Source organism: Citrus sinensis, chromosome 9 (assembly GCF_022201045.2).
Source record: "Citrus sinensis cultivar Valencia sweet orange chromosome 9, DVS_A1.0, whole genome shotgun sequence".
Taxonomy (NCBI): Eukaryota; Viridiplantae; Streptophyta; class Magnoliopsida; order Sapindales; family Rutaceae; genus Citrus; species Citrus sinensis.
In genome coordinates, this window is record NC_068564.1 from 30,498,929 (window position 1) to 30,513,670 (window position 14,742).

General features: G+C 32.3%; 1 protein-coding gene across 7 annotated transcripts; it reads left to right on the plus strand.

Moving 5' to 3' along the window:
* Positions 1–4,789: 4,789 nt before the first annotated feature.
* LOC102613848 (E3 ubiquitin ligase PQT3-like) lies at positions 4,790–13,497 on the plus strand. 7 transcript variants are annotated; one of them, XR_008051733.1, is made up of 18 exons: positions 4,791–5,181; positions 5,630–5,714; positions 5,949–6,018; positions 6,296–6,432; positions 6,563–6,633; positions 6,705–6,789; positions 6,880–7,010; positions 7,134–7,304; positions 7,393–7,725; positions 7,960–8,007; positions 8,122–8,162; positions 8,630–8,717; positions 8,808–9,006; positions 9,111–9,260; positions 9,777–9,881; positions 10,017–10,481; positions 10,769–10,890; positions 12,469–13,497. XR_008051733.1 is itself a non-coding variant. In XM_006474416.4 (17 exons), exons 1-16 carry the CDS (start codon positions 5,013–5,015, stop codon positions 10,465–10,467), a joined length of 2,334 nt encoding a protein of 777 aa, XP_006474479.1. In that variant the 5' UTR covers positions 4,791–5,012; the 3' UTR covers positions 10,468–10,481; positions 10,681–13,497. The 7 variants fall into 7 exon arrangements, 6 of the variants coding, with proteins under 6 accessions (XP_006474482.1, XP_006474479.1, XP_006474480.1 ...); XM_006474416.4 differs by having other exon boundaries at positions 10,681–13,497; XM_006474417.4 differs by having other exon boundaries at positions 10,769–13,497.
* The last annotated feature ends 1,245 nt before the right edge of the window (positions 13,498–14,742 follow it).

A 14,742-nucleotide genomic window follows, 5' to 3' on the forward strand; every position in this document is an offset into this window, starting at 1 on the left:
GGCTTTGAGATGAGATATTTAAATTAAACACACCCTACATATACATGTACATATAAATGTATATACCACTGCTAAATTTACACCCAAAAAAAAAAAAAAAAATCACCTAAATTTCTCATTGTAACCCAACTAATCCCTAAACTGTCGTCGTCGTCTTTTTGAATAAATTCTGACAACAGTTTTGAAAATATGCAGATTTTTGTGCCTTCATGATATCAATCCACACATATAATTTATTATTAGCACCTTTATTTTGCTCCAAAAATCTCTTCATCCAAAATTTTTACCATTTACATTTACTTATTACTCTTATCTATTTTGTCTTAATCGTTGGTAGTTTTTTTTTTCTCCCTCTCTTATTTGAAGTAACCGCTTCTAGTCTACTATCTGCACAAAATGGTAATAAAAAGTTAAACTTGAACAAAAATAATCAGGAATCATCCTAAAAAGTGTGGCTAAACTTTGATTTATGCGGGCCTTCTAAGGATTCGGGTCTTTGGAATGAAACATAACCCATGATATTCACGGTGTAGGGAACGTTGCTAAAAAGTCTCAAAGGATAGTAATCTGGAGTGCGCAACTCTACAAGACCAGTGTTCCAAGTGTCAACGGGTTGCCATCCCCAATCTTGGGCGTTTGGACGTGGGGGTTATTGCGTTGTTCGGCTGGTTGGTTAAGGCAATCACAGGTGGCCACAACTTTAAAGAAACCCCGGTGATTGATGTCATTGATTGCATTTGGCAAGATAATGTCTTTGATTCTCTATGTGATGTAGCGCCCTTGTAGTTAACAATAAATTAATTTTTTCAAGAAAAAATTAGTAAAAGTACTGTAGATACTAACTCTTGTGCAAATTTTAAAAGAATTTGTATACTGGTATTATTGCACAAAACAATTCTAATATAAACATGTTTTTAATTTCAAATGACGGTTTCAAGTACGTCTATAAATTTGAGGTTTACGAACTAAAATGTATTTGTAAGCATCTGTCACTAGATTCGCTAAGGGTAATTAGTTATTGGGTGATAATTTCCCACGACAAAATTACTAATACCAATATAAGAAAAATACATTTATACGCCCCTTAACTCAAACGTATGGGAAGCAATTATTCTGCTATTACATATGAAATGATTTCTCATGGTCGGCTTCAATTATATACTTGGAATATTATCATTTTACTATCTCATATTTTTTGACATATCACTTTAGGACTAAAATTTTTTGACAATTAATTTCTCCTACTTAATGCTTCAGTTTTCATTATTTTACTACCAAATCGTTAACTCTATTAACAAATTGTTTATATCATAGAAATATTTTAAGAATTTTAGTACATTCAATATTTTGGTGATGTGTGGTTCGAAGAAATGTGAGAAAATAAGAGGAGAGGAAAGTGGAGGAAAAGTGAGGAAAGCATAGGAGAGGAAAGTGAAACACTTTTATAATATTTGGTTTGTCACATAATTATACAAAAAAAGGAAATCTCTAGTTTTTAATTTAGACAATTTTAGACTTAAGTGTTAAACTTTCAATATTTGCCATGAATATAATTCAAAAAATTAAATAGTAATTTTATTTAATATATTAACATAAATAACTAATAAAAATTATTTTAGATAACATATTTATTTTTATAATTAAATTTTATTTAAAAATTGTATAAACATAATTTATTTTATTATTAATTTAAGTAATTATAACTAATATAATTTGTTTCTAAATAAATTCTAATATAATATAAATAATTTCTTAGTCAACATATTATAATTTTAAATTTTCATATAAAGAACCAAAAAAAGCAAACTGAGCCATTGTATTTAGCCGCTAGCCACCGTAGTCCGCCGCACCATCACATATAAGCTCATGAATGATTTAAAAATCATCAGAAATTGATGCTCTCTATAATTGATGAATTCATTTAGCCAAAAATTTTGATATTTTTTTCGGATTTGTGGAAGTTAAAAAGTTTCTAATTTTTTTTTTACTATATTTGAACAACATGAATCGATATTTTTGACCTCAATGACAATGCAATGATGTTGTTAGTCAGGAGAGTTCAATAGTACCGACAGTGACACTGCAAGTGCCAGTGGCGGCGGTGCTGGCGGTGGTCTGTTGACTGTCAATTTATGTTTCTATATTTTCGTATTAAATAAATAAATAAATATATTTATTTTGTTCAATTTTTTAATCATTACTTAAATTTAATTAACACAAAATCATTTATGATATCAAATTGATAAAATAAACCTATAAATAATAATTATTTGTTGACATTAAACAAGTTAAACAGTTGAAGAGGTAATTGTGGAAAATTTGGTTTTGAACATAAGAGAAATTTGCGTTCTTCACTCCTTATATGAAAGTTAAATTCTATATTAGGGAAATTATCACTCGTATACCCTATAGATGCTATGTTATCAAAAATACTATAACATTTTGAGAGTGTATCAATTATCTACCCTAAGTTGACAAAATGTATCTACCGTCCACCAAACTGTTACTTGTCGTTTAAATAGGATGACGCCGGAGGGGTAATTTGGTCTTTTCATATGATACAAGTGATAATTTAAGGGTATATAAGTGACAATAAAAGAATTTAAGGGTATACGAGTGATAATTTTTAAGGGTAAAATCATCAATTCGCTACAATTCCATTAACTTTCAAACGGCAACTAACGGTTTGGTGGTCGGCATGTAGCTTTTGTCAATTTTGGGTGGACGATTGATACACCCTCAAAGTGTTATAGTATTTTTTATAACAAAGCATCTATAGGGTATACAAATGATATTATCCCTTTACATTATGATGGATATTAAATTATAGGGAAATTATCAGCCATATACCATTAAATAATAGCCGTATCAAATGTGTGTGAATACTTTTCAAGTGTATCACTTGTATACCCTAAGTTGACAAAACAATTATGCGGTCCACCAATCCGTTAACTGCCATTTGCAAGCGCTGACATCATAAGGGTAATATAGTCTTTTAAGATGGACGAAACTTTGATTAAAACAAACGACATATCATCCCATTTACCTAATAAAAAATGACATGTCATATGAGATATATTGATAAAAACGACATGTCATCCCATTTATTAGATAATTGTTAATAATTGCTAAAAAAAACTATTTTACAACCGAATCTACTCCTCCAAGCTCTAACTGGAATTTTTTATGGTATAATATGTATAATTATAAATAATATATTGTTAATAATTTTTATGGTATAATATGGATTTTTTTATGGATAATTGTTAATAATATGTACATTAATAATTTATTTTTTTAATAAAAAAATGTATTGTTAATAATTAAAAAAAAATTGTGTATTGAAAATTTACATTAATTTTTGGGGTAAATTTATATTTTTACCTCATTTTGAGTTTTAAAGGCAAAATAGTCAATTTGCCACAATTATGTTAACTTTCTAATGAAAGTTAATGAATTAGTGGACATCAGAAATGTTTTGTAAACTTAGGGTATACGAGTGATACACTTAAAAAGTGTTCACACACGTTTGATACATGTGTCATTTAAGGGTATATGGCTGATAATTTCCCTAAATTATAGTGAAAAGTAAGTTCTTATATATTTTTATCCAAACAAAGAATGGAAATGAGCAAGGAATTACTTTCCTCTTCTTCATCCTCTCCTCCCAACCAAAAACCACCTTTAGGAATTTTACAAGGTATAATATTTATAGTTTTATCAATTAATTATTTTATAAAATAATCAATTGATAAAAGTATTATTTCTTTTTATATAATTAATTTTGTATTTTTTAAAGTTTAGAGTGTTAAATTACGCTTACACAGTTTAGGGGTAAAGTTTAGAGTGTTGAATTATGCTTACGAGTTACACAGTCTAAATTGCTCCTCTTACTGCTTGAACTCCAACTGGATATGGAAAGCGAATGGGCCCTCTGTAGGTGATGGATTTGGATCTCGACCTGGACAGCTGTGGATCTGTTTCCATAGCACAGAACATAGCTTTATTTATTTAATTAATTTGAAAAAAATAAAAAAAAATATAAATTTACCAATTCATTGATTCCCGTCGGACCATTGTCAAACCACCGTCGTCACCACTGTCGGTGGTGCGTGGAATGTTATTATCGATACCATTGGATTCACTGACCAACAAACAACATCATTACAGCGTCATTGAGATGAAAAAATGATGTGTTTTGTTTTCAAAATGTTTGAAAATCTTTTCACTTTCATAGATCTATACAACTATGAATTTTTTTGGCCAAATAAATTGTTCCACCATAAAGATCGTCAATTGATGATCATTTGATGTCATTTACGAGCTAAAATGAAATGGTCGACGATAGTTATGGCGGCAGTCAGCGATGGCTCCATTTCTTTTCTTTTTTTTTTGGGTTTTAAAATAAAATTTTAAAATTATAATATATTGATTTTATTTATATTATATTATAATTTATTTTAGATGCTAATAAAAATATTTCTGAATAGAATTTTTTTAAATATAAGCAAGTTATTTAAAATAATTTATATTAGTTAATTATGTAATATATTAGATAACTTTACTGTATAATTTTTTAATTGTATTTATGATAAACGTTGAAAATTTAATACAAAACAATGAAATTGTCCAAATAAAAAATATAGAATTTTCTTTCTCTATAATTCTGTAACAGGGCAAACATTAAAACAATGAGTTTACACGTGTCGCATTCATGACTTGTGAATGGGTTACCCGCGCCTTAAGGCTGAAGCTGCTTGACTCGACGCGCCTAGTTTTCCCGAGAATACGTTCGGCGTTTCAGCGTGTACGTACATACGTACATATGTTGCGTCTACGAATAAAACCCTTGTGCACAAAAAAAAGAAGAAGAAATAAATAAAAACCCACAAATCCAAGCAAGCAAATCCGTATATAATTGGATTGCTTTCCTCGCTCGTCGATTTTCGTACAAACGAAGCTGGACAACTAGCGATTCGAGTTTGTTATTGACTCGCCGATACGACTCGGCCATGTCCATCCGGTATAAATTTAGGAGCTCAATGAACTTTGACTCCGTCGACATCGACGGTCGGCTTTCAGTTTCAGTTCGCGATCTGAAATCGATGGTTGTCCATAACAAGAAACTCAATATTTGCCATGACTTCGATCTCGTCTTCTCTGATGCCGTTACTGGTCAAGGTCTAATCTCTCTTGACTTCTTTAATTTTAAATAGCATCCGATAGCTGAAATATATATATATATATATATATATATATATATATATATATATAACATCAATATTAACAAAATAGCAAGAAAATATTGAAATTTGACCAACCGTCACATTGATTTCGGCTCCGTTTGGTGCTGCATAATGAAAGCTTTTCAGATACCAATACCGAGTCAAAACAATTTGGCAGTTGTGCTGCCAAAAAGTTGAAAACAAACAGAGCCTTCATTATTCTCCATTTCTGTTGTTCCAGTTCTTGCTGTTAGGAGTTTTAGAGCTTGGATAATGTCGGTTTCTTTATATTGCTATACATTTTGAGGAATCAAATTTCGATTAAGACATGAATGTTATAAGCTTTTCAAATATTTAGTGTTTGGTAATTGGTTTATTCATTGGATGATTGTTATTCTATGCAGAGTATAACGATGAAAACTTTCAAATTCCAAGTGGCTCGAGTGTGATTATCAAGAGAGTGCCTGCAGGATCAGTACCATTAGATTTGTAAGATTTCCCACCATTTCTTTTGGTACTATAGAAGGAGAAATATGTGGGAATGCAGTTATCAATCACGCACTAAGGGTAGCATTATATATTTGTTCTTGTTTTGTATTTTTTTCCCTCCTTAAATTCCAGTGATGTTGAATCTAGCTAATCTTTTCTATATTTATTTGCTTTTATTGACATGCTAATGGGCTAGTTTTTAAGAACAGTCTAATATAGTTTTACAACATGCAGGGCATGCAGTGGCTCGTTTGTAAATATTGCTATTAAGAAAACCAATGAGGTTAAGCCCTCTCAGCCAAAGGTATTTCCATAACGTGCTTTGTATTGAAAACAAATTTATGTTTTCAGTGCTTTACCCTGAATATGCTGCTATTAGATGCTTAGGGTTAAATAATTTCCTTTTTCACTGATAGTCAATGTAGACAGTCATGCTTTGGACAGCCTCCCTAATTTTTTGCCTTTTTTCCAATCCAGAATAGTACTAACGTCATCACTGGCAATCTGTAGTTTCTTAAACACATTTTTTTTTTCTGTGTTTTTTCTTTTTTGGCTGATTGGCATTACTATCTATCTTTCAGATTGAGGAAATCAACTTTGATGACTTTGGGGTTGATTTGTGTCCCGCTCTCAACGGGAACTTATCTTGCTCTGACGTTGATGATGTTGATAAAAATATTTGTGTTGGCAGTGAGAGGGAAAATATTGACACCACAAGGTAATCTTGGTATCTCATATTACCCATCCCGCCATGATATGCATGATTTGTTTTCCTATGAACTTTTTTGGGTGAACTCTTGGTCAATTAGATTCAGTTTTGTTGAAAAGTTTTCTTTATGTACGCTCAGAACTTCGGAGCCACACAACACAGGATGTCAAAAACTTGAAGCAAGCAACGTTAATGAGGCTATTCGAAGAGGTGTGCAAGAGATTGCCTTATTTTCTCAAACCTTTTTATGGTACTGCTTTAAACTTATAGTGATATTTTAGCAGGTGCTGTGCACAGCAGAATTGAAGAGGATTTATTGCAGACAGAATCAAAATCAGATGTTCCACAATTCATGAAACTAGAGCTGTAAGATCTCCATATGTCTATTTCCAATTTCCTCTTTTCTCTCTCATCTTTTGGCAAAAGAATCTTTTAATGATCTGATGCAATTTTCAGGGTAATTAAGACCAATGCTTCAGCTATGGAAAATGGTAATTTTCCATCAGAGCTTAAATGCTCTCTTTGCAACACATTGTTCAAGGAGGCTGTGATGATTCCTTGCTGCCAACATAGTTTTTGTGAGAAATGTAAGTTCATGTCCAAACTTAGCTAACTTCTCTCTTTCAGATGTTGAGTATCTTTGTTAATTCTTAATTGACAATCAGCCCTGGATGTTTGTTCCTAACATCGATGGTGGACTTTTTGTGAAGGCATTCGTTTAGTGCTTGCTGAGAAGGCAAGGTGTCCGAAGTGTTTTTCCTCAAAATGCAGATTAGAAGATTTGTTACCAAATGTTTCTCTACGACAAGCAATTGAGCATTTCCTCGAGTCCCAAATTCTAATCAGTGGCTCAGAAAATGCTTATCATCGATATGCGCCTGGTAGCTGAACTATTTATTTTTATTTTTTTAAAATGTCCTCAATTCTTTCATATGGAATTATGAATAACTATTAATAACTTTAAAACAGATGGAGAATCCGGAATTCAAGCAAAAGACGTCTCATGTGCAGTGACTAACCTTCAACGAGAACCTGAGTTGGCTGACTCTCCCTCTGCGACGGGGAGAGGATCCAATCAAATTGTTGCAGATTGTGACTCAGTTATAAGGAACAACACTGGTTCTTGTGTAAATCACTTGGGTGCAGATAATTTGTTGAAATCCTGTACTTTGCCATACAAGGTGAAACAAATAGATGCAGAAGTCCATGGCTCTGCCCAACCTGTGGATTTCAAAAGAAGACCTGTGGACTTGGATGAATTTGCTGAATGCCATGGTGAAAGCCAGCCCATTCATGTGGAAGGTAACATGTTGATGTTTGTTTACTGCACTTCTTCCCTCTTAATTCAGGGAATGTGACACCAAGTTTTGCAAAGCAGTTGGGCTGCTAGCCAGCCTATGATTGTAGATTTATTCCCCAAGATACTGTATTTTCCAGACTTAAAAACTTCTTGGGCTATGTTCGTTTTAATATAATTCTTCAACATTTTTATTTGAGTTTAGAACCCTAATTTATTTATTATTTTCTTTATGCCAGCTGAATTCAGCAACAAGAGAAAGAGGGGATTGTGGGTTGATACGTCAGGTAGAAAACACAAATGTGTACTTTGTAGGCTCTCCATAAGCTCATGTAGACATCATTCTCTGGAGCTGTAGATATGTCTTCTCGCTGTTTTAATTATAAAAATGAACTTTGCAGGTGCAGACAAGAGTTTTATTGAGAGTGGAAGAAACAGAAAGGTAATAACTTAGGAGAACAAATCTTTAATTCTGTGAAGTAACTGTTATTTTCATTAGAACAACTATAATCATGTCATGCCTAGAGATTTAATAATGCCTTTGGGGCCAACAATTAGCAATGAGGACCGTGGTATCCAATTAGAAGATTGATTGATGAATCTGATCATGATCTTAATAACTCTATAATCTACCGGCAGTAAGTTTTGCCGTGTGATCATAGTTTGTCTGGGAACTTCCCAGATTTAAGAAAAATATATTTATGATGGTTCTTAATTTGCATTTACATGGGTTTCTGCATGCTTGTTTCTTGGGCCAGGCTTTAAACACCCTCATCTCTCTGAAGGAAACAAGACCTAGATATCTAACATAAATGTGTTCTTCTCAGTTATGAGATTTTCATGAGGCCATATCATTTTCCTTCTATTTTTGTGCTGTTAACTAATGTTTAGCTGTCTTGTCCTCACCAGGACCGAACCTGTTACATGTGCGGGTCTCCCAATCATCTGATAAGAGACTGCCCTGCCGCTTTAAGTCCAAATCCAATGCTTCAGCAAGGTATCTTCTAGATCCTAGTTTAGTCTTTTCACTTCTTGTAGAATGTGGGAGGCTTATTTCTTATGTTTTGTTTTTATTTTTGAATTCCAGGGAATGCCTTTTTTGCAGGAGCTTTGCGTGGTCATGCACCACCGTTCTGGAATGGACCTTCACTGGCCCATGTCAGACCCATTGCAAACATTTATGGAAATCATGGGATGATGCCCTTTAATACAACCATGGCCCCTACCACACAATTTGCTGTTCCTGCATATATGCCATCTATGTTTGGTGGCATACCTGCCTATGGGTAATTTGAATATTGTGTCCCTTTTGAGTTTCTTTTTCTTCTTTAAGATTTGTCATGATATGGATGCTTGAAAATTTTGGCTTCATTTATTGTTTCGTGTTTAGATTTGACATGGAAGCATCTTGCAGTGGATACACGATGATGGGAGGTCCAAGAACTCCTGTTGGGGTCAATGCAGGTCGTCTCGGTCGCTCAAGGGTTCTTCATCATCAAGATTGTGAAAAGAAACAGAAGTTATCAAATATAAATATGAGGTAAATTGTTGTTTTGACATCAAGCAACAGCCATATGTTATAGATTACGTTTTGATTTATGATTGATTTGTTATGGATTTACTATATATCAGTGGTATAATATCTATTTCTACGTAAGTCAAACACAGGGTCATTTAGTCTCAACTCTCAAATAAGAAACCACCATGCTCCCTTTTTTTGTCTGTATCTCTCCTTGTATAATTTCATCCATCTTTTATTGTCACATGGTCATACATGTATACTCATGCACTCAAACACCAAATAAAATCGGAATCATTCTAACAAATTCCTTGAATATTACTCCTCTTTTCGTTAGAAGAGGAAAAATTAACGGGCAGGTTCTTCATCTAACTTTTTTGCATTTATTTCTCTCTCTGAGCCGGCATAGCCCAGTTTCTATTTTGCTTTTACTGCTCAATATCAAAAGTGGGTGCTCCTGGGTTTGTTTTAGAAATGTAATTTTCATTTTAATTTGTTTTATACTAATATCCTACTAATGTAATTTCTGTGCTACAGTGAGCAATCCTATGATGACGATGAAGATGAGAATGTTAACATAAAGCATCGCTATGATGAGGCAGAAAGATCGCATGACAAGAAATCTCATTTCAGTAAAGAAAGGTCTGTAAGCTTCTCTGAGGGCAGTTTTACACATAGGTCACATAAGAGACATTGGTGTTACAGTAATTTAGATGATGACAGGCACTCATTTGATAAGAAATATAAGAAAAATTCCTCTTCCTCTTATCCTTATAGAGAACGGAGGCCATGCTATCAGCTTTCAGAAGTTGAAGATATGCCTAGTAGCTCCAGCTGGCATGGTGATGAGAGGCATAAAAAACACAGCAGACAATCCAAAAAGCACAATGAAAGGGAGCAGTTTCACAGTGATTCTAGTTGGAGTCGTCACGCAGTTAAGGAGAAAGATGGTGAAAGAAAGAAACTAAAGTCTGATGTCAAACGTCACAGTCATAAACCTGATAGCTGCTCAGAATCAGGTTTGGAGCCGAGCTATTCCAGTGATAGAAAAAAGAAACAGAAAGAGAAAGATCTGAGTCATGGTTCCAGACACTCCAGGCACAAATCGAAGTCCATGGATGATGAGCCAAGTCATGATAGGTGGTTGATGGTTAAGGGCTCAGATGAGGATCATGGAGAAGACTATCGTTATAGTGAACGAAAAAGTGGTTACATAAAGTACAGCTGACCTGATTTTTTGAGGTAAATGTGTATATGAAATTGTATATCATAGATGATGCATATGATCTTTTCATTTCAGTTAGGTATTGTATTAACTTAGTTTAATAGTAGTTCCTTTTTATTGTCCTAATTCCCTTGAACTGATGGATCTAGTACACCATTTGGACAACACAGGACTATTTGAGCTAATTTGTATTCTCTGTTGGTTTTCTTGATACAGATCTAGTTGAGTGATCGGATTTCAACAGTAGCTTCGTGGATATCTTATATCTATAATATTTGCTAACTAACCCTCTTCACTTTTATAGCTTGAGCTATGGAGGCTAGCAGTCTAGAGTTTAACTGAGGAGCAATGGTAAATTTAATATAGGTTCAACCTTGTCATAACATGCCCAACTTCTTTTTGCAGAGATGACTGAAGCTGGTGAAGGTATGTTTCCCTTTCAAAACAGTAAAAACAAAGAATTCTTGGTTGTAATAATTTCCCCTTCCCCTTACCGCAGTTGACCCTTCTCCTGAGTATGTTGTACATTCATGCTGTAACATGTCCATAGATGTAAATTTCGGCTCCACTAGGTTGTGTGAGACTTTCCTATTTATGACCATTGTGGATGGACCCATTGGTCACTTGTGAGCATTGCTGTTAGGGTCAATCTTAGCTGGTTATGGTTGAGGTCATCTTTTTTTCCATGGTTTTAGTGGTCAGGCATGGGCAATGCTACATACCAATTGCATTCATCTTTATTACTCTAGAAGTTTCCTGGTTACTCATTTTATGCATTAGATTCAAAATGGGGACTAGTACCGGACCATGCAACCTTAAGTAGTTGGAGAGATAGAATGTGTGACCCCTTACACTCAGACGGTGTTGAATGGTATTTAGCTTGGTCTTTTCAAGATTTAGGTTGACTTTTTCTGGTACTTGGTCTTGCATTGAAATTTGTTTTGCTTTTTGAGTATGTTTCTTACGGGACTAGATTCTAATACTTAGCTGCATAGCTAGTCCCAAAATTAAATTGAAAGAATGTGGTATGGCATGGATATGATGTGCCTTTGTCTTGCTCCTGCACTTAAAAGGTGTAGTTGGTATCATGGCTCTGTTTCGTAGATTGTTTGATATCCTGTCCAGCACAGGTTTTAAAATTTGGAAAAAGTTTGTAATTTGTTGGTGGGCTGATAGCCAATTATCTGCAATTATTGTCGGGATCAGTTGGTCTAACCTTCCATTTTACTGAGCATTATTCATTTTGGTGGATAATTCTTCCATTCAGCTTGGTTGTTACCTTTCTGGAATAGGGAAAGTTGGAAACAAATCTGTATCTAGGTTTTCCGTTATTGAGGTAGCTGTCCTCTTAAGATTTCTATGCTAAGCTTTGTTGTTCTTGAGTCTGCATATATTACAAGGGTTCTTTGTTATTCCCATGGTTCTTTTCTTCTTAGCTTGGCGTGACATGGCATTTTTTTCAACTCAGTCAGATACTTTGATTTTGTTCAGTAGCTTTACAATTCATTAAGTGCTTACAAAATAAGCGGTCTCTTAGCTGACTGCACTGCAAATTTTGTTGGTTGGCGAGCAAAAAATGAGTACTACATATTCTGGACTTTTATTTTCGTCCTAGTTGTAGTGTTGCTATCGTTTTTGGGTCTAATCATGAAGGTGAATGGGTGCTGGTGTGAGGAGATAATCCATGTGTTTTGTGCCTAACCTTCTGGATTATGTTAGAGACTTAATGGTATGTTTGATTTGAAGAAAGGAAAAGAAAGGTGTAGAGAGGAGGGGAGGGGAAATGAGGGGGACAAAAAGGGGAAGAGAGATGAATTTCATGTTAAAATAAACAATAAGATTAAAATTTATTCTCTCTCTCGTATTTGTTTTTTTAATCGCCTTTTCACTCCTTTCTTCTCTTTTCCACTACTCTCATTTTTTGTGACTATTTTTGAAGCCTGGCTTATCCTCGGCTTTATTAGCTATCTGTTAAATCTTTTGCAACCATGGGCATTTGTGCAGCGTACAGCTGTATGTAGGTCCACCGGACACGTTTGATGCACGGGAACCTTGGCCTTTTGTTCATTGCGTTGACCCTGCATTAGGTATCCTCATTCTCTTTTTGGGTCTTGCTAGTTTCAAAATTTGAAAAATCTTCTAGATAAATTGACATTTTTTAATTTAATCTTAAACTATTGAAATCATCAACATCTCACTATTTACTGTGAAAAATGCTAGGGTAAATAGGGCCGCAATGATGAAATTCTTTGTTCTAACTTTTTGTTTTTTTAATGATGAATGAGGTGGGTTGATGTTCTGCTTTCAATAAGTTGGGGTAATTTGTTTTCAATAAGTTTGAGGTATACTAATATATGTTATTTATGAAGGGGTAAATTGAAATTTACTTAAATATGAAGGTTGGTGATATTTTCACCTCATAATTTTATGTAAATTTACTTCATTTCAAAAAATTATTTTAAAAAGTCCATATTATTTTTAAAATTTAAAATAAAAAATTTAAACAATTAATTAATTAGATCTCTTGACTTGATCATTAATGTTGTTTCTTTTCTTTATATTTTTTAAATACTAATATTACAATTAGATTAAAATACATATTATAAAAAAATATTATTGGTATTTACAAGTTAAGATAGTAGTGGAATTAGTTTGCATTAAATTGTTGGAAGTACTGTTAAGAATTTTACCTTCTCTAATATTCAAGAAATGTTTAGTCCACGTATATTTAATAAGGGAGGAATGGCTTCACTCAATTATTACTAATTGAGGAAGGACTAAATCTTCCATAATATTTTCATGAGGGTTCGAACATAACCACTCAACCTTTGATCATTAATGTTGTTTTTAAGGTAATTTTAATTTGATTATTTTATTCTTGTTACATAAAATGACTAAATTGTTCAAAAAACCATATGTTTTTGCACTACAAGTTTAAACAATTGATGAGGATTTAATTGGCTAATTGTTCAAATTCTTTTTTATTTGAAATTATTAAAAATAATATGAATTTTTTTTAATAATTTTTTTTAAGTGAAGTGGGTTTACATAATTTGAGGGGGTGAAAATCACCACTAAAATATAAATGTATGTAGGTAGAAGGTAATTGCAGTTATTTTTTTTTGTTTTTTCTTTTCTTTAAGCTTTCAATAAAGAAGACTTGTCTTTGAAAATTAATTTGGAAAAGTGCTTTTCCTGAACAAGCCCCTTAAATTTGCTGTTTAAAAAATAATTGTGAAGTGTCTTATTCATTTTTGTTGTGTTTACTCACTGAAGTGAGAGTGAAGAGTATAAATATCTCTCACTTTAATGTTTACTTGTTTATATGAGGAAATGGAAGTCTTACTACTTGGGTTTTACTCATTTTTGGAGTGTGAAGTGGAATTCTCATCACATTCCTACTCCCTCCTCTTTTTTCTCATTCCCTTATTAAATATAATATAATTATATTTGTTAAAATAAAATATTATTACATTTACTTAAAAATAATATTATTATATTTATTTAAATAATATTTATTTAATAATATTACATTTATTATAGATAATAATATTACACTCACATATATATTATTGTATTTAGTTAAAAATAATAATTTACTTAATCTAAGTTAAAATTTTTTTAAAATACTATTGTTATATCCATAAATAATTAATAACGTTATTATATATTTATTTAATTTTAATAGTATTATATTTATTTAATGTTCATAATAATTAATAATAAGTAGTCTATTCTAAGAAAAATATTAATTTTGTACTATATTATTAATAATAATGTATTATGTGTTGCTTTTATCAATACGTTTTAATTTACATAATTAAAATTAAAATTAAAATTAAAAAATTATAATTTACGTAATCAATAATATTATTAATTTATATAATTAAAATAACAATAAAATAAATAGTTTATGTTATAAATATATAATTTTTATTTTAGTAAAAATTATAATTCTTTAAATAGGGGTAAAACAAGAATTTGAAACAATTTATTATTAGTCCAAAACAAAATATACACATAAATGAGATTTTAATTTTTATTCGACATTCTGATTTTAGTGTACTACTTTCACTCCCACTCTACACTTTCAGTCTTAGGATTCCTAATCTTATGATTCTCACTCTTTAGGATTCTCAATTGAATTTGAGAAATAAACGATACCCTCAACTACACTAATTGAAGGTTGCAGACCTCCATTCTAACTATTTGGAAAGGTTTTAATTTTATACTGGCATGGACCTATGAATTGCCTAGTACTTTAATTTTCTTCTCCCT